We start from the raw sequence: 27,313 nt of genomic DNA, 5'->3' as shown, positions 1-27,313 counted from the left end.
AAGTGTGCTTAATTGCTACACTTGTTCCAGTATTAATAAATATATATATTTGTATATATCTGCCTCAATGTAGTGGCTGCCACATCTTCCCCTCCTTGAGCGAAGCTAGCTAATTGCAGGTAGCTCTACCAGTTATCCTGCATCAAAAAGATGGCTTTATCAGAAAATCTTTATTGACTTAAATTCGCAAAAGCTCAGCAATTTGCACTTAAATAGTAACAGATTACATGTAAAGTTGCAATCTGTCCCAGGAAAACCCAATACAAAGTATAAACTCAGTTTTTGCACAAACTGGCACTCAGAAAAGAGCTCACTTGCGAAAAGCAAATGCATACCAATCAGCTCTTCATGCTTGTGAACTTTTGTTTTTGTTTTCTTTTATAACTAGTTTACAGCATAAGTGTGTCAAGTGACAGCTTACTTTGTACAGCTTCTCCCCACTTTTTGCTAACGCCTACTGGACACATCCAACAAAGCTAGCCACAGAACATCAGAACATACACTGCAACACTTCAACATGGTTAGCAGCAGCGGCTGCTTTAATTCTGTACAAATCCTCTGAACACTGGGCTATGTTAAAGCTTCAACAGACCAAACAGTTTTCATAACTACCAACATGCTACTGGAGAAAGGTCTGGTGTGCCAAAAATTGCCAAGGTAGCACATGAAACAAAACAAGCAAACCAACCCAAACAAGACCTGCCCAGGTACGGGGCCTCCAAACAGGATGAGATTTCAACACAGATTGCAAAGCTGGTCAGCCAGAAGAAAAGTTCAAGAAATCCACAGTTATAATACTGCCACATGTGCAACATTTGATCATGCTGCCATTAGCAATCCTGAAACACTACAGCTACTAACCATGAGAACGGTTCTGCAAATGGATTTCCGCTGTTCACTCTGAGGAAGACAGGATGCAGTCAGATGAGCTCCTCTTTAGTCAGTATTAAAGTAGCTTTAAAACACCTGCCTTTCTCTTCTTTTCTCTTCCCCGAAACCACTGCTGAAGATGGGGCGGGGGGACATGGGGAGAACGTGACTTGTTTACTTTGCAGTCCAACAGGCTAGCAGCTTGCACGTCAGCAGCTACCACGCTTTGGCTGAGATGTTGATTAACTCCAAAGTTCAGGGTGGTAACTTTTACAGCACGATCAGTATTTCTTCCTCTAGTTTTAAGCTACTCTTTCTAACCCAAAAATGCAGATCTGTGGAATATAGGTAGTGGAAGAGATTGCTGCTGAGATTAAAGCCAAACCAGAGACTAAAAAAAAAAAAATCGTGGGATGAGGAAGAGAAGAGAAAAAAACTCAGAAGTTCAGAAGGCTTCAGAAGCAAACTGTGGGCAAGAGGAGCAAGCCACCTTCTGGATACAGCTGAACCGACGACCATTACGTCAAGCTAGAACAAAAAAATTAACTGTCAGATTGCCTGGGAGTTCATTAGCACCCCACCACAATACTGACAGTATGTGTGTCCTCTTATATCCTACTAATGCATGTTACTGTGTCAACATCCCTGTTCCAGAAGATGCTAGTGAGATAGTCGATAAGAAGTTTCTGGTTTTGTGAGTTTGGGTTTTTATTCTTCAGGGCAAGTCACGCTCTAAAAAGATATGCTGTCAGAAAACTATTTTTCCAACTTGCTCTCATCCAGCGTAGCAGTTATGGTTTGTGACTAAACCATCCAGCCAATTCATGTTCAACAGCCAGCAGTTTGTCATAATTTTGAGGACATAAAAGACTCCAGAAAAAACAAGATTGCAAGAGATGCCTTTTTCAGAACATCTTTAGCACACTTGGTTAACCATTTGCTCATGTCAAGAAAAAAAAAACAATAACTATATTTATATTTCGTGCACAAATTTTATCAGCACACATGTAGGAAGGCATTCTTCCCATCAAACCTACCACCAACCGCCTTATACTTCTGTATGGTCAGAAGTAAAGAAATTTGCACTCTGAAGTCTTAATTCACACTCACCTTAGAGAACAGGCCTTACAAGTACCTCCAGCTACAAAAGGCTTAAGGTGACTACCTCAAACGTTGATGTCAATATGTGGTTTGAAAAATCCTGAGTCTGTCATGAATTTGAAACGGAAAAAAATTCATATAAATTGACCATGCATGTGTGGGTGGGTAAACATGCTGTAAGTTGCTATAATAAACGGGTATCCGTAACATTCAGGAGCCAACTGAAGCGATCTAGTAAGAACAAATAACATGAGACACTGAAGAACATGTATGTAACGTAGAACCCGAGAGTTACTTTCTGCATAAATCCATCCAGCAGGTCATGACAAGTGGTCATGGCAGTGCGACTACGGCAACCGCTCCTGGCTTGCCAAGGGGTTCCTGCTTCACTTGCTAGTCAAAGAAGGACGAGCCCAAGAGAGGGGGAGGCTCTGCTAGAGGAAGGAAATGCAGAGGGAGGATAAGAGCACACAGAAGGACTGTGCAGGACTAAAGGGCTTCACTCAACCTGATGGCAGGAACCCAAAGCCCCTTATGGGCTGATTAGGAAAGATAGCCCACAGAGGGGACTAGCCAAAGGTATAGTCACTTCCAGGAAGGCAAAAGTATCTTCTGCCAAGCTCCGCCAGGCACTACTCTCCATCAGCCTGCACACAACCACTCAAGCAAATCCTGGGCAGCTCAGGTTCCTGCCAGAGGGGTGGAGAAGACAGAAACCCCACAGTCAGGAAAGGGAGATGTTAGCCTTGCCAGACTGGGCACAGTCTCTTTACAACTAATAAAACAGTTCATGCATTTCAAGGCTTGTGTCAGTCCTTACTTCCTGACCTGCACAGCCTCTTCACACCCCAGGCATGGGAGGGTGACATCTCTTCTGAAATGGGCCCCCAATGGAGAAGAAAGGGAAACACCTGGCCAGGACTCCCAGCACCTCATGCCCATCCCCACCAAATGACTTGGAACCAGGGGCACTTGTGACCAAAGGATAGCAGCACCAGTCAGACCTGAGGGTGGAAGCTCACAAGCCACTTAGCGAGGTCGAGCTTCTTCATCCTGCCCCAATGATGGTTCTGAGGAGATACCGTTGGCAGTTGGTCCTCAGGGAAGGCAGCATAGGAGACAGCCCACTTGCATGTAAACCCTGAGAGACAGAGTAAACACCAGGGAAGGTAGGAGGGCACCATGACAGGAGACTAACAGCTTGTCTTGGAAGCCACAAAGCACAGAGGTGGCCCAGGAGATACCTGAGCTATTGGCTAGCACCCCTAGGTTCTCCTTTGCTTCTGTCACACTGGCAAGTCCCTAGTTTTCCACTTCAATGCTTGTTTCTGAAATAGGCACCCAACATCTTGGGTAAGATGAAAGCTAAGAATACCTGTCTTGCCTAGGCCAAGCAAGTCCATTTTTGCAGCCAGGTGCACGGGATAGGGAGAAACTGGAAACAAGCCAGTTAAATCATGTTTGTGACCCACTCAAGCAAATAGTGCAGTTCCAGCTGCAGCCAGCACAGAAATACATAGATTTCTGGAGTAGGCTGAAGATAACGTCACATCACAAGTGATCAGTGAGTCAAACCAGGGAACTCTGCTTGACCAACAAACTAGCAAAACCAAATCATGGACAAAGAAGAACCAGTTGCAGAGGTAGAAGATGATTGCAGTCTGATGCCATGCTGAGATGAAGGTAACAAGAGTAAGCAAAGCAAGGAAAACTACTAGCAGGTTTACAGTCCCGGACTACAGGAAAGCAGATTTTTGGCTTGCTCAAAGATCTGCTTGACAGGTTCCCATGGAAGATTGCTCTGAAGGACCAAGGGGCCCAGGACAGCCCTCTTGGAGCTCAAGAATGGTCCATTTTGGCATGCAGAAAGTCACAGGGGAATGGCAGAAAGCCAGGGTGAATGGACAGGCAACTCCTGCCTCAGGTCAAATGCTGAAATGAAAAGAAGGTCAAAGCAGGAAGAGGCTATACAGAAAGAACATGGAGGTATCGCCCAAGCTGAAGAGCTGGAGCAAGCAAAGGATGCCAAGAAAAAAAAACAAGGGACGCAGCTACAGGTGAGCAAGAGCAAAAAGATGGCCAATGTTAGTCTAGTTAGTGCTCAGTTGTGCATGGGACCCAGCAGCTAAGGACACAAAAGATCAATGATTTCTTTGCTTCTGTTTTTCTAGTAAAGTTTGTCCTCACATCTCCCCGTTCTTTGACCATAGTATCAGCATCTGGGAGATTGCACCATTACTCAGAGCAAAGGAAGATTATGGATCACACAAGGTAACTGGACCAAGCCCCTGGGACCAGATGAGATGCATTAGAAGATTCTAAGGAAGCTGACCAATACCTCTGTGAGGCTACTCCTTCTTATCTTCAAAAAGTCAGTCACTGATCAGAGGAGGAACCTGATGACTGCAGAGGCAAAAATCACATTCATCTTCAAAATAGGCAAGAATGAGGATATGAGGAACCAGAAGCTGGTCAGCCCTGCCCAGTTTCTGGCAAGGTTGTGGAGCAAGTCGTCCTGGAAGTCATTGCCAGGCATATGAAGGACAAAAAAAGCAATTGGGAAATCTATGTCGGCTGTTCCAAAGAACAAGTCATACATTGTATGTAAGACATTTCAGCTCACAATTTTATATCATTTATATTAAGAGTCTTCTCTCTCAAGAAAACAAAACACACAAACCATGGATCATTGTGCTGCCTTTTGATTTCCTCATACTGTTGCACAGCCTAGGTTCTTCAAATATATAGCTAAAGTTTTACAATATTGGCCAATCTTACAGGATTTTAGAATATCTAATTAGGTTCATTAGAAGAGTAGGCACCTCATTGGTACTCCCCACAGCCCAAAGCAATATGCCTTGGATATAGCTGAAGACTGTAGAAAAGCTAACTGCAAACTTGAGAAGGACCTACTGCAACAGCATAAAATTAATCAAAAATACTTCTTTGCTCTCACTGAAATATCAGTTTTACAAAAACCCATGTGAGCTGAAATAATGGTCTGTCACTCTCCTACACTAATAGTTTCAAGAACTTCTTCAAGAAAGGTGCCAACACCACTTTGTCAGAAACCCCCTCCTGAACTGTGCAGAAGTATTCAGTATTCTGGGGACCTTGCCAGCATGACAGTATTTACTGTATGACTAATATGCATTAATGAAGCACAAATGGACAACTATTTACTTGTGCTAATAACTAAAGCGCTTTATTAGAGCTAAGGCCTCTAGTATGAAGGATTGCCAGGTTCCCCGACTTGCCAAAATTATGTCAAAAAATGGAGCCAGTGTGTAAGACATCAAGAGCTACAGCCAGTGTGTAGTAGAGTCTTAAGTCATTGTTTAATATTCAGCTTGCAAAGGACAAGCATGCTCCAAAACCACTGGCTGTTTCCGAGGGCTTGTCTTTCATTGTAGAGGCTAGAATTTCAAATATGCACACTGGTCTTACCAGTACACAAGCCAAAGCTATCTTAAAATAGCAGTAAAGCCTGAGAGCTTTGCCGGGCATTTGTGTCCTACCTTTGATTGCTTGTTGTTCTTTCAAAACCAGAAAGAAAAACACTGTATCTTAATGCCTTGGATTAAAATATCAATACTATCTAGCATAAAAGGCCATTAATACCAATAATCTGGCCCTTTGCACATGAAGGATTCCTGAAAGCTGATCAGTTTGGTAAAATTCCATCCTGAAAAAGCAAAGTCAATCCTTCAATAACTAAAGTCCTCGTTCTGTGCTGCACTCTCCATCCCACATTTCCATGAAGGGAATGTACCTGCAACTCTAGGAATGAAAGATACACCTGAAAAGTGGCAGAGTTTTGTGGGAACTTAGGGAGAACTTTAAAAGAGTATTTCAGATTGCATTGTATTTGAAAGAAAAATTCTTAAGAGGATCCAGAAGAAGCAGGTGAAGATCCTTTTCAGTCATAGCTAGTGCTAGGTGGACTTCATATATTCATCCCTAGCTTTGCAAATTAAGTGGCACATCCACCACTGAAGCCATGGTGAGATAAGGCTATAGGTTCTTGTTTGAATCAGCAGCAGCACTACAACTAGATGGTCTGCAAGTGTAGAAACAAAATGATCCCCGCTATAAGACATCACATTAACAATAAAGTTCGGAAACTGTACCCACAGTTTCTTTTTAGAAAGAAAAATTCTCTTCTCAGAATTGATCACACTTAAACAACTTCATGCAGAATCACAGGATTTTGGTTATGGGTTGTTGTCTGCGGCTTTTTGCCCTCCTTTCTTAATTTAAGAAGAAAGCGTAAGTGCTTAGGAGATACTATCCTTCCTTTGATCAGTCTCCCTTTAGACTGTGTAAGGCAAGAAAATCTACTGGATAGATACTGTATCTAGATATATTTCTTGGAAATATTTACGCATAAGACAACTTTATATCGCTGGTCCTTTCCAAGGATAGAAGAGGCCTGTCTGAGCCAACTGGCAAGGACAGCAACACTTAAGAATTATCCAAGCCACAGCACTTTCTTGAAAGGTGACAGCTCCAAATACACAGCAATCTTATCTTCCTCTTAAAAAACAAGATAATCTTCTCCAGTGGTTATTATTTACTCACATGTAGAGCACAGAACATCTGTAGGAGGAAGGTTCATTAAAAACACACACCCCCAAACTACCATTAACACAATTCCAGTTGACTATAACAAAGCCAATTAAAAAAATAATTACTTCAATTCTCTTACATTTCAAGTTTCTATTCTTTTACATTTACTCAGATATTTGAAGTATGAAGCTGTTTTAGGACTGGTACATTAACTTTCTCTTCCGTTAAGTGAGAGCTGTTACTAACATGAAAACACTCATACTGGTAGTTCTCCAAAATAACCAGTTGGTAAACAGCTTGTTAAATATTTACTCATTTGGAAAAGATCCCATTCATAAGAAAAAATATACAAGATTCAGTTTGTTGCTACGGTCTGCTAAACTGATTGTTACCATAACTTCAGAATGATCTCATGAAGTTTTGTGAGAGAACAGCAGAAAATGGTCTGGTTTTATCAACGTGGGTGTTTTTACAATCTGGAAGTGGCATCTTAAAAGTTGCCCACAAGTCAGAACCTAAAGAGACCCATTGCTTTTGATTTTCACAGGATTATTGAATGATTGAGGTCGGAAGGGACCACCAGATGTCATGTGGTTCACCCCCCTGCTCAAGCAGGGCCACCTTAGAGCCAGTTGCCTAGGACCATGTCCAGATGACTTTGGAGCATCTCCAAGGATAGAGATTCTACCACCTCTCTGGGCAACCTGTGTCGGTACTCAGTCACCCCTATGGTGAAAGAGTGTTTCCTGATGTTCAGATGTAACCTCCTGTGTTTCAGTTTGTGCCCGCTGCCTCTTTTCCTGTACCCGGGCACCATCGAAAAGAGCCTGGCTCTGTCCTCCTCGCACCCTTTTTTCAGGTATTTATATACATTCATAAGAGAGGGCTGAGGTGGGGGATCTTAAGTAAAAGAGCAGCAAACTGTAGGTTTAAACATGTATGAAAACGAAAGCTAAATCAAGTGACTGCTTGTATATAAACACATAACAAGATTAAAAGACAGGTTCAGTCTACTGTTCAAGCACGAAACCATTAATGGGAAGATATAAAATTAAGCTTATTTACTTGTCATTTCCTCACTTGATTTGCAACATCTAGATTGTTTCCTCACCACTGTTAGTAGTAATGTAAGTAGTAAATGGTATGATTGACCATTAGAGTGCTTTGAGTCTTTTTTGTGGGTTGAAAAGTCTTAACATAATTGAAAAAGTATAAAATAACTTGAAATTTCTTGCTTACATTCACCTTCAAAAAAAAGACTTCATGTTTTGCCAAGCAACTTGTGTAAATTAGAAAACAAAAGTTGAAGAGCAGTTTCAGCTGGAATTGTACAAAGGTAAGCTGGTACAACAAAAAAAGGCAATTGACAGGTATTTCTTGTAAGAAGCAAAACTAACCAATTGTACAAAAACTTAGTATGATACAAATTTCTTTGACATTATTTTACTTCATACACAATATTCTGATGACATGACACAGTAGTACCCTTCCCATGGCCTCTTAAGCGGTAAGTACCACACTTTTATTGCAATGTTAGTGAAAACAACTTGCTTTGGGGACAATTTTTTGCAGAGATTTCTTCCAAGAAAAATAGACAAGAGGCTAGAAATCCAGCTCCAGTTGCTCTTCAACAAACATTACCAAGCAGCATCAACTCTATCTGTAAAAAACATTTGCAGTCTGCACTCAGGGAGACAGATTTCATAGCTTCATATTGGAGGCAACATGTCTTGTAAAAATATTCACTAATGTTCTCACTGCTTTGTGCTTTATGTCTGCTGCAGTCCGTCAACCCTCTACACCACATACATGTAAACTGTTAAAACAAGAGCATCATCAACAAAATATCTGTTGACTGACACCATATTTCACAAATCTGATGACTTTCTGCATTGGCAGTAGCAACATTTCAGCCTCACTTCTTCATACAATATGTAGAAGAATGACGCAATGCAATAATGCCTCTGGTGTTTTTTCACTCAGCTACACCCAAAGACTTTGAAAGCCTGCTTGTGCACTCTGGTCCTTCCATATTGCCTCGTTAGCATGAAAAAACCAAACTCCAGGGCAAGTTCTATATAAGCAGCACCCTTATACATTTAAGCCTTATGAGAATAAATTAAGCTGCCATTTATTTTGAATCTTAAAAATCGTGTATTTGGTTTCTGTGGCAAGGTTTTGGTAGCAGGAGCTCTGCAAAGGGGGGTTATGTGAGAAGCTACTAAAATCTTCCCGTGTCCGATACAGCCAATGCCAGCTGGCTGCAAGATGGACCCACCACTGGCCAAGGCCGAGCCCATCAGCGATGGCGGTAGCACCCCTGGATAACATATTTAAGGAGGGGGAAGAAAAAAACCTGTGCAATTGCAGCTGGGGAAAGGAGTGAGAATACATGAGAGAAACATCTCTGCAGCCACCAAGGTCAGTGAAGGAGGGAGAGGAGGTGCTCCAGGCACTGAAGCAGATCCCCCTGCAGCCTGTGGAGAAGACCATGGTGAGGCAGGCTGCCCCCTGCAGCCCATGGAGGTCCACAGTGGAGCAGATATCCACCAGCAGCCCATAGAGGACCCCACATTGGAGTAAGTGGATGTCCAAAGGAGGCTGTGACCCCATGGGAAGCCCGTGCTGGAGCAGGCTTCTGACAGGACCTGCGGACCTGTGGAGAGAGAAGCCCACGCTGGAGCAGGTTTGCTGTCAGGCGTTCAAAAAATGCGTGCATGTGCCACTTTGGCACATGGTTTAGTGGGCATGGTGTTGTTCGGTTGACAGTTGGACTTGATGATCTTAGAGGTCTTTTCCAACCTAATGATTCTATGAGTTATGATCCTGTGAGATGGACTGCACGTTGGAGCAGGGGAAGAGTGTGAAGAGTCCTCACCCTGAAGAGGAAGGAGCAGCAGAGACAACGTGTGATGAACTGACCACAACCGCTCAGGGGGAGGATGTAAAGAAAATCAGGAGTGAAGCTGAGCCTGGGAAGAAGGGAGGGGTGGGGGAAAAAAAGTGTTCCAAGATTTAGTTTTATTTCTTATTTCCCTACTCTGATTTTTTAACTAGTAGTAAATGAAATTCATTTCCCCAAGTTGAGTCTGCTTTGCTCATGACGGTAATTGCTGAGTGATCGCCATTGTCCTTATCTTGACCCATGAACCTTTTGTCATATTTTCCTCTCCCCTGTCTAATTGAGGAGGGGAGTGATAGAGCGGCTTTGGTAGGCATCTGGCATCCAGCCAGGGTCAACCCACCACAAATCATAAGACAGATCTCCACAGTCTTGATAAAAAAACCTGTCAACAGCCAAGTGAACTAAGGTTTTCAAACAGTGTCAGGCAGACCGTGACAGCCAAAACCTTCATTTTGACAGCTCTTCCCACATAGGTTTTCACTCTACCTGGACAGAAATTCTGCAACTGATTTTTTTTATGCTGTGCTTTTTAGGACAAGAGACATTTAATGCATGCAAACACGGATAGCAGCATGTATATCTGTATTAACTCTGAATATCAGAGTGTTCAATTCCAAAGTGGCAGAGATAAGACTAAGTCACATAGAAGGCACCTGATTTTCATAGGAATGATGATTATGGCATCCACCAAGGTAATTCTGAATTAGAGATACAAGCATCATCTTTTCTTTTTTCTGCTAAACCAGAAACCCTCTCTAACCACCCAATCAAAGCAAACACTGCCTGAAAATGGAAAAAGCAAGTCTCCTGAAAACCCACATTCACAGAGATGAAGCACCCTAGGAAAACAAGCATAACCTCAAAATGCCATGGACTTGTATCATATGACCTCCAAAGGTGTCTTCTAACTTACTGTACCATTTCATGGAAAATATGGATCAAAGCTGCCATATTAAAACCTGGAGACCTTGTGCCTAGCTGTTCCTCCAGTGAAGGCAAAGAAATTGACTGTTGTAGTAACAGCAGTACATCATCTTCACATCCACAAATCTGACACCAGGAGGCTTTTATAACAGTAGCTAGCCTCTAACTGATTAATTCTCTTAGGTATTTACTTCCCTACTCTTAAAGTGCACAAAGCTTCTCACATATGTGCAATATTCTGCTCTCTTATCCAGTCAAGAGACTATTTAGCAATCCTGAAATCCACAGCTCTGTACATGTAGGAGAAAGCAATTTCCATTTTCTCCCTGTTTTGTGACCAAGTGCTTGCAGTGCATTTTACGCCAAGTTAGACTATGACTATGACGCGAATAAGTCCTTTCTCTAATAAGAATTCAGCTCTCTAAAAACAAATTCTTATTAATTATTAATATAGTCATGTCTGCATCATGGTTACGAGAAAATAAACGGAAAGCAGAAAATAGAAAGTGAACAAAACATTCCTGCATGCCCACAATTTTATCTTCAGAAACTGAGGAAAAAACCCATCCTTTTGTTATTTATGTCACTAAGAGTTGTGCAATTCATGCATCAAAGGGTTAAAGAACTAAATCTTCCCCAAGAGTTCAAGTCACTGCGCATAAATACTGTTGTGACTACAGATTGCAAAAGAACGGAAACACAGTAAATCATCCCATTTTTTCTGAGAAATTCTGGGACTATGTTCTGAATTTCCAGGAACAGAAGACAAACACTGCCAATTCTTACTGCCGGATTTTTATTGAAGAGTTCGAGAATTTGGAAAGAGCTCCTGAAAGCCACTAAAAGGTAGTATTGATTTTTTTCCACAAAGCCAGAGATTGTTTCTAGGAGAATGCACTCAGTGTGACTGGTGTATGAGCTAACTCCTGAGAAAGTAACAAACAACCACCACCACCCCCCCACCCCCCCCCCAAAAAAACACAAACAAAAAAACAGACCAAAAAAAACCCACACAAAACCACTGCAAAACCTCAACAAAAAAATGCTCTTAAAAAAGACCTGAAAGCTTCCGAAAGCAGCAAACACTACAAACAAAGAGGGCAGTAAGGAAGTCAGATATCTACACCTTGCCCATCTCCCTTAAAAAAAAAAAAAAAAAAGGAAGAGTACAGGGTGGTTGGCAACAAGGCATCCTAATGGAAATTCTGTAGTACATATTCACTTATCCAGGTTCTCATTTCTCTTGCTGTCTGCTTCGAATATAATCCCAAACTCCAACTCATCAATTTATTCTGAACACTCAAGTTACAGTATTAAGGTCTCAACCTTGGGGACTCTGGAGGAATGTCCTCTATAGCCTTCCATTCACATTAAGTCAGAAAATGTACTGAAAAAAATAGAATACTTCTTCACACTCTAATCTAGAGCATATTTAGTTTAACCTTCTTTCAGCCCTTTACCAACACAATACTGGCACTGTAGCCAAATTTGAAAGACAAGTTGATGAAAGCTTCTAAGTCAGATTTAGTAAGGGTGGAAAAACAGATGTTCAGGGGTTTTTTAATGCAGACTTCACTTCTGACAGAAAGCACAGTAGTTGTGAATGGGCTTCCAAAGCTGGTCTTCAAAACGGTTACAAGCACTTAGGATAGTTAACATACAGTAAGCTATGACCAAAAATAATTAACAGGGAGTCACTTTCCCACCATCTTGTGTCATTCATGTTGCTTTGACACTTCTAGTCTGTTGACTGCCCCAGACTAAAGCAGATTATCTACAGGGTTTGTAAGAGCAAGGGGAAGTACCACGGAAAATTCACATTCCTACTGAGCATGAACCACTAAAGACACTATTTTAATGAGAAAGTTTGACATCCAGTAAAGAATTTGTAGCTCAAAACTGACTGCCTACAATGTCTCTTACATAGCTTTCCTCTCCCTCAGCTCTGCATCATGACTCAGATGATGCTCTAAATGTATTGGAAGCATAATTTCACAGTGCATCAAAATTATGAAGTCCAGGCACATCTATTAACATATTCTTTTAAAATCATAGATCCAAGTATAGTAACAGATCTTCAGGACACAGAGTTTCTCAAAGTCCATTCTATTTTTATAGTTGCTAAAGCAGTTATAAAGGAAGTGTTGTGTTTTTCCTGTTATCAGGAAAAGCATTCAGGTACATTCAACTGACAACTCAGCATACACTAACATTAAGTCTTTTAAATAATTCAGTTTCCTGTTGGAGAAAAAAATTATAAGTTGGCATATTACAAAACAGATGTATAAATCATACAGGGGTTTGTTGAGGATTATCTTGTTGTCTTTTCTGGTTTTTTTTTTTTTTTTTTTTTTTGCTTCTCTTTCAAATGAGTAGCATGACTGTAGTAATGACTACTAGTAATGTTTCTCTTGGGAGAAAGAGAAAAAGGTCCCAAGGTCATATGATACTCTGTTTAATTATTTGTGTATCTGCAGGGCCCAAAAATCATAACTGAATCCTTAGGGTGCTAAGCACACTATGAAAACAAGAGAAAAAAGGGCAAAAAACAGGTCATGTCCAAAATAAATTTGCAGTTCCATAAAAAATACAAAGCATGCATTATGCCAACCACAAGTGCCTGGGGGTGGGGGGGAACCCACAAAACCCCACAAACAATATGAGAACTTCTAAGTGCATTTTTGCCTAGCACCTTCGAATTGAGTTGAGGATTTTTTTAATATATGCTTTGTAATATGCCATATTGGCTGCTTAGATACAGCATAATGACTCGACAAACATAGGACTAACCAAGTGTGAAAATCTCTGTCTTTGTTCCTACAAAGATAGCACTCAGCCAACATTGATACTTTTTGGTGCAAGGCATTTCACTAATATTGGAGCTTTTTTTTTTTTTTTTTTTTTTTAAACAAGTGTCTTCTCCAAATACGAACTGGCCATTTTGAGGACAGGTATCAAATCTTAATTAGTATACATTACTGACCCAATTTTTTCAGCAGCAGGTCTTGAATACAGGGTGGTAACAGAGGCTCTGTTCCCAAACATTAGCAAAACCCACAGAATTGCCAGACAGCTATTAGCAGTCTGATGAAAAGTTTGAATGCACAATCAGTCACTGGCACACAGCAATGATGCTACAAGTTGACAGGAACATGCAGTTCATAACTTACTATCCGATAAGGAAGATGTAAAAAGGAGTCTGGGCAGCCAGCTAAAGCCATTTGTTCCTTCAAATTTTCTTCAAATTACATCTACTGCTTCACAGGACCTGCAGAGTACAAACAAACTGTCAGAAACCATACTGAAGACATTTCATCAACTTATTATTGAAAACAGTTGGAGGGGGAAGACAGAGAAGAGCAAGATGAGGTGACAAGGATTTGCATGAACTTGGGAGTAGCAAATCTGCACATTTGCTGTCTGTAGCCTAGAAAACACATTCAACCTGGTATTTCATTCAAAAGCCCAACATAACTATTCTTAGGCTGAATGGCTCCTCTTATTTCCACAGTCCAGGCAAAAAAGAAACCCTCTCTTCACAGGAACTGAGGCTATGTTTTCAACTGTGGAAAGAATACATTGAAATCTGCGAGTTAATTAAGATGACAGCCACTTATCATAGAACCATTTAGGTTGGAAGAGACCAATAAGATCAAGATCATTACGCAGCGTTAGCCTTCAACACCTAGTTACACAACTTCTTCCCTTTACCTTTTCCCACCTGCCTTTTCTCTCATAGCTTTATTCTCACAGAATATACCTAATAGGGTGTCCTATGCAAATCTGCATTCAAGTCTTGCATTTCCTCTTCTGGGTGATTACTAGCAGCAACTTTGCAAGGCAACTAATGTTTCTTTTAAGCATCACGTCTGTGATCAGATAGAGCTTTAAAAGAAATCTACTGCAAACATATTTACAGGTGCATATGGCTAAAGAACTAAAAATGACAAAAGAGAAGGCAGTATTAAGCCAATGTCAAGAAAGTATTTTTAACTGCTGCTTCATAACAAAGGAAACAATACTAAATAAAAGCATACAAATACATAAAGCACTACTTGATGGTCCCAGCATTTCTCCCAACCAGTGGCATTCAGCTGGAGATAACACAAGTGATGCCACCTCCAAGCAGATGAAAAAAGGGAGATGGGGGAAAGAGAGCAGACTGCAAAGCAGAGACAGAACTTTTACTCCTACTACAAGAGAGCTCCCGTCTTTTTCACTGTTAATTATCAATTATGCACCCAAAACAAAAGTCTGAGTTTTAAACAGGCTATCCACTGCTCTCTAGTAGGCATGAACTGCCACCAAACCAAAACTCCCAGAAAGATTTAAGGGCAGCTAAGTCATGGACAAGGGTAAAACACATCTTGGAAAAACTGTTCCCAGAGGAGTTGCAGCCTATGGTCCATGTAAGCCATGCACTCATCAAGGAAGCTTTATTTTATCTATTTCCAGGAAAAGTTTGTCTGAGGTATGGTAGCCTCCTCCTCTATCAGAAAGGCACGCAAACTCCTGGGAGCTTCTTTCCAGGAATGAGTTACTGGCCTTCTACAGTTTTCCTGAGGTAGCAGCTTTCTAGGATCAATTCATACACCAATTACCTTGGGAGGAAACTGGTTTTGGCAACAGCAGGTCTGGAAATCTATTTAACTCATTATGCATAAATCAAGTTGTTTATTCCAGATACTTTTTTCCCCATAGCATTAACAGAAGTTTAAACACAAAAATCTTACAGGATTCAAACTGGGGTAGAGGCTGGGGGGGGGGCGCAGAACCCACCTGAAGCACCTCACTCCATAGACATGATGCCCAACTCGCACTGTTGTTAGTCTTTAAACATATAAATAATGGTCTACGGCCATCTAACTCCCACTCGACACTTAGAAGTTTTTAAGACAGATCTGAAGATTTTATTTTCAGGGCAAGATTTGTCTCATTCGCTCAGCTGGTTTTGGGATAATTAAGCACATCTTTATGGGAACTTCTTATCTTGGCTGATGTATGCAAAAAAAAAAAGAAAAAAGAAGCTTTCACTTTGTGGAGTGTAGTTTTCTGTAAATACATCTAAAGCAAAAGTAGGCAAGCTACTGGAACAGATGTTCTGAAGTTGGTACAACACATCAAGAACAGAGAACTGTATTATTAGCCTCTAAACACATCAAGATTAAAGAAAGTTTATGTAAAGGGATAAGGGAAAAGAATTCAGCCTTCGATTGCAACAGGTTTATTCAGTATTTACACAACAGAAAAAGGCACAACTGCTCTAAATTTAACTGCAGGTTATTTAGGACTGAATATCAAAATACTGGCCTTTCTCTTGATGTTTCAGCAAAAGGCACCGATTCACTTATAACAAGATAGATTAAATATGTTCTCAAACAATACCAGACCAATTTGTCTACTCTAGGGCGTGCTGCAGTTTATGCCATAGCCCCGCTACGCCAATGGAAGATCATAAATTACCTCGAACAATAGCTGGAGTCAAGACTGCATAATTTATAAAGACCCATTTGCTTCACTGCTACATTCTTGAGTATTCATTTGTTAACACCGCAGAAACAGAGGAAAGCAATAATCTCTAGATGATATCATTCCTGGTCAGTCACACATTAACACTGATTTAAGATTGCATCTCTTTTGTCTGTCTAAAGGCAGTTTATCAAAGCAGTCCTACCCTAGTAATACAAAAAGCCTTTGCTCACCTTTCAGATTTAAGGTTCTGTTGTACCACATCAACAAGCAGTAAGTTTTATAGGGACAGAACTCTACACCAATTCATGTGTTCGGCAGATAAAAATTATGGTTTAAAAAGAAAAAAAGTAAATCAAGTTTTTCTTTGCTATTGTCTTTAAACACGATTTTTAGCGTGTCAGTTCTCTTCAGAGACCATAACTGCATACAGACTTATATGTTTAACTTTCATGCAAGTTAAACAGCACAAATCACAAAGAGATATTTAAGTGCCAAGTTACTGCCTTATTCCTAAAATGCCTTAGATGGGGGAGAAAAACTCCAAAGGACTGTAAACAGAAAACAAGCTCTATAGTCAATCACTGTTACAAAACTCAGGACATTCAGTGGTGAAAACTGTCATGCCGCACTGAGCCAGACAGCCTGAGCACATTCAAAACCAAGCGACTTCATGTGCTTTTACTGGCTTAAGAGGTCTTCCTTGGACAGAGTCCCTGAAAGAACAACAGTCACAATAAACCAAGTTTCAAGGGTCATAAGATTAGGTTTTGGTACAATATCCTCTGGCCTAAAGAATAGTCTATTGTGAGGCGTAGCTTTGATGTCTCGGTCTCTCGAAAGTGTTAAACCAACTCACATTATCTAACCAAAGATTGATATTCATCCTGCACAGAAAATGTTGCAGGTACGCACCCTGGAGATTACTGCTGCTCTGAATGAGTTGTTTCTAGTCACAATCAAATTACCTGCCTAACCAGTAGATTAAGTTATCTATTAACTGCAAATTAAGGCTGTCACCAGGTATGCTTTTTTGATTTATCACTTGCTCTCTGCATATTCCCAGCAGAGGAAACAGTATCTCACCCAGCACTCTGGAAGCACACACAGCCTACGCACCTACAGATACTGCAGTAGGAAGATGGCAGGGGTATGGTCACTCTGCCAATTCAGGAAGTTTTCCAGGTTCTACATGTGCCATCTGTCAAAGTCTTTAAATTCAAGAGAAAAATAATTTTTAAAATGCAATTGCTTGCATATTAGTTAGGAACAGGAGGAGGAAAAAAAAAAAGAAAATATTTTAACCTGGCAGAGTTGCAAGACAAGCTCCAGAGCTCTTGAAAACTGGAGTTATGCTCTTTTATGAAAGGTAACTTAAATTTGTTGAATACTATTTCAAGTCCTCGGTATTTCATTATTTTTCTTCTGTAACGATTTGCTTTCTGTAACTGAACTGCTTACTATGGAAGAGGGAGGGTAAAAAGGCTTCAATATAGCCTTAAATTTTGATCTACCTGAAGACCTCTCTCCAAGACCTCACGTTTAACATACAGGTTAAAAATCTTTTCCTTTCTTTTACATATCTTTCACTTTCCAAGACATTCAGTGTCACCACTTCATTTCTCCCCACCTTACAGCATAAGGCTTAGCAAACCAAACCTGGATTTTTATGAGAAAACATAACAAAGTCTTAAAACAAATAAGCTCATACAATATTCTCCCCTAAGGCATCTTCAGGACTGTCTGGGCCAGCTCTACTGGACTTACAATTTAACATCTTGAAGAGTCAGGGAAAAGAGACCCTGTCTTGTTGGTTCACATAAAGAGAAATCTGCAAGATCTCAACTGTCTACCCACCTGGCTCCATGCTCCCCACTGCTTCATAGCATCTAGGGAGGTGTTTTATTTTTTTTCTGCAGACCTATAGATAGACAGACAGACAGACTGATAGATATCTCACTGAAGCACAGCTTCAAGATAAGGTAGTTAAATGGATTCATCTAGCAATCCTCCACACCAACACAGGGCATGAGAACACATACACTTATACTTTCTTACTAGTCTACTCCTATTGCCATAGTTACAACGGAAGTAAGATTTGGATATGAGCATCATGAGGCATGCCAGTGAATCTTCTGTAGTTGAAAGACCTGACAGGTAACAGTGTCCCCAGCTGCATTTACACTGTGGGACCCAGATGTGCTTTTCCATGCAAGGACAAGACCTTCTCACAAGAAGGAAGCCTGACCACATGAGCTGGCAAGAAAGTGAGATCCGATCCCCCAGGTGGCTGGATCAAGATGACTAGATTCTATAGCAGCCTTGACAGCACACACACCTGCCACCAGACTCCATTATTGCTCTAGCAATCAGTACATATAAGGATTTCTAAAGCAAATTCCACTCTTTTGGTGGTGGTTTCAGGTAAAGACTGTGTCAGTTTACAAGGCTGAGGATGCCCTCCACCCCCAAGGTGATCATTTGGTCAGCAGGACTCAAAGGTTCATTAGTGCAGGCTGCCAAACAAATATAACCAAAAAAAGACTTCCTCCGAAAGGAACAACACAGCATTGCTCTGTTAGGCACTCAGAAGACTGAGTTCATCTCCTCAAACCTTTTCTTGTCCACTTCCCCATTTTACTCACTCCAAACACGCTTGCTTCTCTCCCCAGCTCTGAATGTCCCACCCCATAGCCAAAGGCTCCAGTTTTCCCATACTGAAAACTAACACTTGGGCAACTTCCCTTCAAACAAGTTCTTTTGCCTCCAAAACACCTCCCCAAACACTCCAGAACACTATCGCTCTCCAACTGCAAAAGACTCAATGACATGACCACTGACATCCTGATGACCTACTGAGATTAGCAGCAGGTAATATTTAAGAATACTTGCAGATTTCCCAATTTCTTCCCACTTCCTTTGCATGAGTTGGTATGTGCACACACATTTTGTTACACATAAGTACCCAAAGGGCATTTGCAAGTCTATGCTATACAGCAACAACCTAACTAGAGAAATACTTCGAACATCTTTGAAAACAAAGCATTGTTCTAGTTAAAATTTCAAGTGAGTGTTGCGCACTAAAATGAAAAGCACTGTTCAAAATATAAATCATCAATCAAAAGCACTGCAGTTACGTCCAAACACTCCCACGGTTCCATACTAAAAAATCTGGTCTTATAAAAAAAACGGAATATAATTCTCTTTGCCATTCTTAATTGCAAAGCTGTTAGTCTAAATATTACACCTTGTAAAGGAAGCCATTTGCCATTGTAATTTTGCCAGAAAGTGAAGAATCTTGGCAACAGCAATTCAGGCTTTTGAAAGCCAAAACAGATACATACTTCAGAAGAAGCACAGAAGAGCTGATGCCATCCCACTTCACGTCTTGCCAAATAAAATTAAATAAAATATATGCAGTTCAGCATTTTTTGGTTTCCTGAAGCTGTCTAAAATTCTGAAAAGGCTCCTCAAGATTCATAGCCTGTGAATTCATCTTCACTTCCCGACAGGGCAGCCTCACTGACAGCAAGGATAAAGTCCTGGGAGAAAAAGTTACTTTGCATGTAGCCCATTTAAGTAAGGACATTCACTCTTGTCCCTGAAGGAAGTATTCCAGTTTAAAAAACAAACCTATAATGAACTTTGGAAACATTTATGAAACCCCTGATCACTGAAAATCCTCTTCTGCCTCTCAATAGCTAAATCCATAGCTTTGAAGCAGCAACTTTGACAGCTAAACAGACTGTACCTAAGTCTAAACAAAATGTTAATTAGACAAACTGAAATAAAGAACTATGTCATAAACAGTAGACAATCCCATTAGCAAGCCATATACAGAAGTAGGGCAGGTCCACAGATGCATGACTGGGACAAGAGATGCATAGTGAGGCAGCCTAAGGACAACTTCAGCCAAAAATGCCATGACTAATGGCCTCTAATTTTGTATATACATGTCCTCGCTATATTCTTCGCTTCTAGAGAACCAGAAAATACTGCCTCTATCCCCCGTGTTGTCATTTTCTTGCCCTTTTTTTTTTTTTCTTCCCCATAGTCTAGTCAAATCTCTCATAACAGAGAATCCAAAGTTTTGTAATTTTGGGAAGCAGTCTAATTATTTCCTTCTGTTATTTTAGGCTTTTATTATCCAACCTGAAGATTTAGAGTGAAGTTATACAAGTTAAGATGATTTAATAGCTTGTTACTGCCAAGAACAGGACAGACATCCCACTCTCTCCATCAGCCTTCGCTCTGCTTTCTTCCTCCACTTCCTCCCAGCAACTTCATGGCACTCCCTCTTTCTCCCCCTTTTGTGCCATGTATGGCCCTTAATGAGTTCAGCTTGTGTTAATTAACTCATTTGTTTTGCTGGGTTAGTTTTCTGCTAAGAAAGCAAGTGCCATAAGCTTAGATCTGACAAGCAGCTCAGCTGGCACAATGTGAATGGCAGGAGAGCATGAGCAAGAGGGGAAGGGAACAGGATCACCCCTTTCCAGTGGCAGCAAGCTATTACATTGGCCGAGGCAACCTGTGAACTTTCGTTTTCTTTGTTTACTGCCATTAGGAGCTGGCAAACCTTTCCTACTGCATGTCCGTGAGAATTACTGCTTTCCAGGCATCTCACAGAAGGTAAACATTTGGGTAAGTCTCCAAACAAAATATAAAGTTGCATTTTCTAGAAGGCACTTACTTTCCCCTTGTGGTACCGACTCAACTGAAGTCTGCTTTTGTTGCACACTTACCAAAACACTACTTTTTGCATCCAACACACTAATAAGCCTTTATGCTTTCAACCTACCACTGGTGCGAATGGTCCTTCCCCCTACACAGGGGTGGGATTTGAAAGCTCTAGACCCCCAAACCAGACACTAATCTACACACAAGACATTTTTCTACTTAACCCCTGTATGAATGTATGAATATAGCAAGTTTATCAGCCTCCGTACAATGCATTTTCGTTGCCAAAAGCCAGATCATTACAGGTTCTGGTTGAAACCACAGCTTAATCTACATGCCTACCCCGATTTACCCAACTTTGTCAACTTCCCCTAAGATGACAAGATAGTAGGATGCTCCCCACAGCTATAACTTTTACAGCCTCCTGACAACAAAAATTAGGAGAGCAAACAGTTGAAACGTATATACACAGGTGTGACAGAGGGACTCTCAAATTCAGAGTAGCAATCTACAGCACCTATACCCTGTCCCCTCATTTCTCTACAACAGTCCTTCATTTTGGACGAGAATCTTCCAGACCATGCAAAAACCTTTCCTCCCCTTCTAACAGATGCAAAAAGACAAAGATATGGAAGCAAAGAACAAAAGGCAATCTTTTATCACATGATCCACTGGTCAGTTTTTCAAGTATTTTAAGTCTGTTTCATCCAAATGATCCACTCATCAATCATTACAGTTATTCACAGCCTAATTTTCTTTGCTTGGATGCTTTTTACAAGGAAGTTTCATTCTCAATAAGATTTATGCAGAGAGAGCAGTAAAGCTTCTCACCAAACCTGCTGGTTTTTGTAACACAGTACTGGCTACAGAGCACTGACCATAAAACTGACCTCAAAACAAACCCACGCTCATGCACAGAAAGCTATAGGCAGATATCTATCAGCCATCCACATTGCTCCTTAGGTCTCTCCTGCCCTCCAAAGTTTTTAGGTGAGTTAAAACATTTCTCCTGGATTTAAAAAAACATCATTGTGGAGCAAGGACATTAGAATGGTTTTTCATTTTGATGATTTACACGGTTTAATACTGATAGTTAACACAGTAAGTGTACGTGTCACTTGCTGTTCTCTTACTACAAGATTTTTTTTAAGAGTTATTAACTAGGATTATTATCAAAAGCTTTTATTTAGACAGCAAGGTTCATGTTTTTAAAGCAAACCAATTGACAGAGGCTTTTACAGTTATCTATAATTTATGTTACTGAATAAGCACTAGTTTATTTACATTTGTCTAATACCATATAAACAGTTGAAGCTGGAAGGCAAGTTTAGACATTTCAGTTCAAACAGCAGGCTACTCACCAAGATGGTATCTTTTTGAGATACCACAAGAGGTACACTTAAGTGCACAGGTTATTCTTAATATACCTCCTGTTCACATGGTTAGAACACTCAAAAAAAAAAAAAGCTTTTCTGCTTAGCCCCTGAAAAAACTACATGCTGTGAGCAGAAATGCATTCCCCAATACCAAAAGTACATCAATTAATTCACTCTCCGAAGAACCTCATGGTCAAATACTCCCAAATATAGTTTATTGTAAAGAATTCAACTGTTCAAACAACTAATACAAAGACACCACAAATCAACTGAAATGCAGCAAAGGAGAAAGTAAGTAACAGTAGTGAGTAGAAAAACTAAACAAGGAAACCCATTTTACCTCTCAGGCACAGCAGGGTAGGAGTTACCATAGTACAACTGGTAAGCGATAATTCATTAAAGCCATGAGTAACTCAACCATGTAAGCGAGCCCTGGACTGTATCAACCCCAAGGAAGCAGACAACTGCCAACTCTGCTTCTAGTTACAAAGAGTTCAAGGAGGCAACTCCAATAAATACTATGTGGTCCTCAAGACAAACAGAAAATCTCAACTATTCAAAAAAGATACAGCAAAGAAGTGCAAAGGATAATCCAAAGAAGCCTGAAGCAATACATACACTCCTGATTGACTGTAACGTAAGAATTGTGCCAGTCCAGCCTAGAGTACACAATTTGGAGGCTGCACTCATTCACTCCTATCCAATGAAGCACCAGCAGTGCCAGAGTACACTCAACTACAAAAAACTACTTGCACTTTTAAGATATTGATGTCATAGATACCTCGTGTATTTTAACACTGCCTTACTAACAAATCACAACAATCTCCTCTTAGAGCAAAGAGACCATTTTGTAATCTCAGATGCATTTGCTGGTATTATGCAACACACAAGCTCCAAATCCACGGGTGGCTTACAGTCAGCAGCAGGCAAGCAGTGCTGCAGCAGCGCCTGACAGACTTTCAGGACACAACTAGAATGTTACTGGTGCTTTATTCTTGAATGCAGCCTGGGAATTTCTAAAATAAACAAACAAATAAATAGAGAGATAGGAATTGCAAAAGTGTTTCTTACCCCCCTCATGCTTTTCAGCCCTTGAAAAACAGTTTCAAGCTGACATCTCAAAAGCAAGTATGTTGACCTACTTGCAAATATACCACCCTGGGACAAACAGGGCATAGCTTTTCCAACTACGTGTAAACAAAACAGAAAAGAAACTTACAGAATAAGTTAATATTTTGTAGAAGGGTTAATGTGTTAATGTTCAACAGAAAGCTGAAGTCTGGCCAACCGATCATGTGTTCCATCTGCATTAGTGTACATTTATTTATTGCTATTAACTTGCACCTGCAGAGAGAGGAAGAAAGAGAATATTCCTTCCTTTGATCCTGAGGGTCACAAGGTGACCGAAATCCCAGCTTAATGAAGACTCTGTGAGGTTGCAAGTGTCACAGCTTCCATCAACCCTTTCAAAACACAGTGTTGCAAAGCACAGGAAAGAAGACTGAAGTAATACCACCCAGGCTTCATAGACTATGTCAACTTAATTAGAATGGTATTTTGGCAGCACCCGAAGATTACATATCGAAGGCTGGGTAGCAGGCCAAATACTTGACTAGAATATTTTGCCAAGCCACCTACATTAAGAGCTACTTCCCTGTTCTTTCAGAGTGCCATAAAGGAAATCTGTTGTTTCAGGCCTTCTAAGACTATTTAACAGAGGCATGAAACAGTGAACGGCACCAGAACTGAAGGTTAACTAGATATGCATTAAATGAGAAACATCTCTAGTTAACCTTCAGACTACAGAGCTGCTGAAGGGGAACATTTGTTCTCAAAGGGTGTAGGCTCCAGCTGTAGCCAAAGTGCTTTCCCTATGCACCAATGTATTTTAACCCACAAAGCACCTGTACTCCAAGCCTGGAACCCACACACAGGTCCCATCTGCATTCTCCCACCCCCGAGGTTGTCCAACTGGTACTGGAAGCAGAAGAAAGAAGAGAGAAGACAGCACGGAAGTGTCCCCATACACACAGAACATCATTTTACAAGCCTGCAGCACATTTCCCACGGAAATTAATCAATATCCAGGCTATGTATAAAGCTGACCGTGACTCTGTTACAGGATATGAAACAAGTCATACACCCTATGTGGTGGTATATGCACAAGGGAAATGTACACCCCTGTAGCGTCACATCAGCCAGTGAGGAGAAACAGGCACCCCTTACATGCAGTTCATCTCATTCCACAGCAGTGATCTAGAAAAGGTCACAGAAAGCTTGCATTTGGATTAGATAATCTCAAGAGGCCCCTTCCAACCTACACAATTCGGTGAAGCACACCACTGGAGCACCTAGCTCTCTCCATTGACTACAATGCAAGTTTAGAAAACTGGCTCAGAGACATCCATGATCTAGAGGCACAAAACCATCCAGAGGAATCCCTCCCCTGTGTACAGCGCTGTAACTTCAAACTCTCAGCACCTCTAGACAAGACTGACAATCCTGCCAGACCAGTCCCACACTATACCCAGACTTCTAGTCTCTGTATGGCAGAAGTTGATCCTGACAAAGCTTCAGCTTCTCCAGCAACTTTTAGAGTTTAATTTCACTCTGTGTGTGTACACATATATATTATACACACAAGCACTTACATATGCACATGTGAATTCAATAAGCAGATGAAAAGCTTCTTTAGCAGCAGTACAGAGCACAAAAGAACCCCTTCAGCCGACACAGCAGAACTCAGCATTGTGAACGTTCCACCTCACAAAAAATAAAAATTAAAAAAAAAGTATCTAGCTCAGTTCTCTTCCCCGAACTTCCTTTGCTGTTTGAGGCAGAGATTTTGTTGATGCTTTGCTCTTCCAAAAACTTCCCCTCTCCCAAAATAAACTGCAGTGTAATGAAACAAAAGATTTATCAAAAAAAAAGCAGCAGATAAGCTCTCTTGAAAAGCCTCTCTGAATATCAGAAACTTGAAGTTCCCAATTGCTACTGTTAATTAACGAAAAAAATTCAAAATAGTATCTTTTTTGTTCCTTTGTATTTTGATCTATAAAAGCATTCATTCATCATTAATACAATCAATTTGACAGATGCACAGAAAACTCCCAATTTTCATTTCAGACTTGCTAATTAGCAGTACTGTTTTATTAAAATCCAGTTCCGCATGAAGAGATGGCTTCACGCAACTGCCTGCTTTACACAAATACTTATCACAGGCTTTAATGCTATTTTCTGTCACTGGAAGAGGTTGACTATTTCCTTCACCTAAGGCTCTGATGCTTACAGATCTCAGCAATCCCTGTCTCATAACATTCCCCCCCCCAACTCCTTCAAATGGGCAGCAGTACCACAGAAGTTGCCACCAACGTCTGATACTCTCCCCTCTTTATAGCATTGTTGGTCTTCGGTAAATTACACTATGCCTTGGAAACTATCTCATCTGTTTTCTGCAACATCTTTGCCTACACATCTTTTCTAGTCGTAAGTCATACTGACTTATAACTCACTTAAGTCAATAGCCTAAAATAAGCAGCACAATTTTCATGAGGACTGTCTCATTTAAACGAGAACCTCTTCGCTACACAAAGCCAAAAAGCTTCCCTCCAAAACAAGACAGAAGCAGAAGCTCATTGAAGCTGGATGCCTCTCAAGAGCCAGGTTTGAGAAGGCTGCTCAATGGGGAAGAAGTGCTCTTTCCTCAGTGGCAGGGGAAGGTAGCCATGGTTCCCAGAGAAGCTCCCAGCTGTAAGCCTTCCCAGCGTTGTCTCCTAAACTACAAGCATACCCTCATACTCGGCTCCTGATGAAATGCACCAACATATTGCCCAATACAGCACTCTGGACAGTCTCAGTGAGCCTACTCAGAACAGTGAAGCAGGCAGCAGGAGTAACACAGATACAATTTCTCCCATGCTAGCAAGTAGCAGCACTGGCCAGAAAAGATCTTGCAGCTGAAGTAAAGAAAAGCAGAAAACCACTACCAATAGATGGGGAAGGAGAAATATTGAGCAAACCAAGGAACACCACACATGAATTTTTCCTGTAGTCTCAGGGATAGAAAGGCATGGCTGTTTTCTACCAGACTTTGATAATAGATCCCTAGCAGTCTTTTGATACAGATCTCTGCGTAGCAGGTTAAGCCTTTTAATGTTTAATGCCTCATGAGACACATTTTTATACACACAACAAAAATAGCCCTGGAAACAGCAGAATTACTCCACTTTTGCACCAAGTAGAACACAAACCGTTCCTGCCATAGAGGCCATGTGTGCCACGGACTAGGCTCCAGCTCCCAGCACTTGAGCAGCACTCAAGTTTTCATCCTCTGGAAGGAAGGTATAACACATCTGCAGAGCAAATGATCAGCGAAGTTAAGAAATAGCCCTGTACAGTCAGACAAAATTAAGTAAATATGTGATTCCAACTTAGTGGAAACCTTCTCCCTGGTATCCAGTGACAGGATGTGTGGGAATGGTTCAAAGCTGCGTCAGGGGAGGTTCAGACTAGACATTCAGAAACATTTCCTTTACAGAGAGGGTGGTCAAACCTTGGAACAGGCCTTCCTAGAGAGGTGGTCAATGCCCCAAGCCTGTCAGTGTTGAAGAGGCATTTGGACAATGCCCTTAATAACATGCTTTAACTTTTGGTCAGCCCTGAAATGGTCAGGCAGTTGGACTAGATTATCATTGTAGGTCACTTCCAACTAAAATATTCTATTCCATTCATAAGAGAACATTCCTTTATACCAAAATGGCTTTATCTGAATGAATGCTCCTAAAGTGAAGTTCAAAACATTCTCTTTAATTTGTAATTGTTTCCTGATACATTAGCAAAAGGTCCACTTGCATTTTAAGTCTGTTATTTGCAGTGCTGCCCCAATGCTTGCTTCTAGAAATGTCCATTTCTGAACACACTCAGGTGCTCTCTTGCCGTCAAATTTAATGTGCTTATGGAAAAATACACAGTCAGTTGACACACAGTAAATTACTCTGCAACAACCCTATCCTGACTCAAAGCAAAAGTAAAACCAGTTAGAGCCAAGAGCAGTTTAGGAAAACCAGTTTTATCTGACATTGAAATGGACTGGGAAGTTCAGGGGGTCAACTGCCATGCCTGAGGTGAAGGACCAACTACATCCCACAGCTGCCTTGGGAGAGACCTGACCACTACTGCCACGGCAAGGTTCACAGTGCCCCAAATTTTATGCAGGATTCCCACCTCTCATCCTGCACTCAGTTTCAGCACATAGCTCTTGGCCAAACCACTACTTGACTGCTGGTCATTTGCACTGGTCAGCAAGGGACCAGTTAACAGCGTAAGTTTCACAAGCCCACAATTACAAAACAGATATGAGCAAGTACTCTGTTAGCAATTAGAGCTCCAGCTTTATTTTATTTATTCTAGTATAAGAGCAGAT

The 27,313-nt window shown here is 40.9% G+C and overlaps 1 protein-coding gene across 1 annotated transcript in view; it reads right to left on the bottom strand.

Moving 5' to 3' along the window:
* GRB10 (growth factor receptor bound protein 10) overlaps positions 1-13,590 on the bottom strand; it is a 106,220-nt gene extending 92,630 nt beyond the window's left edge. Inside the window, exon 1 of the mRNA XM_086469148.1 lies at positions 13,540-13,590. Within this exon, the coding sequence (XP_086325274.1) occupies positions 13,540-13,590 (51 nt within the window). The remainder of the gene's footprint in view (positions 1-13,539) is intronic.
* Positions 13,591-27,313: the final 13,723 nt, after the last annotated feature.

The sequence above is a fragment of the Leptosomus discolor genome, chromosome 8 (genome assembly GCF_034619465.1).
Source record: "Leptosomus discolor isolate bLepDis1 chromosome 8, bLepDis1.hap2, whole genome shotgun sequence".
Classification (NCBI taxonomy): Eukaryota; Metazoa; Chordata; class Aves; order Leptosomiformes; family Leptosomidae; genus Leptosomus; species Leptosomus discolor.
The sequence above is the reverse complement of the archived record's forward strand: the minus strand, read 5'-3'. Positions and strand labels throughout refer to the sequence as shown.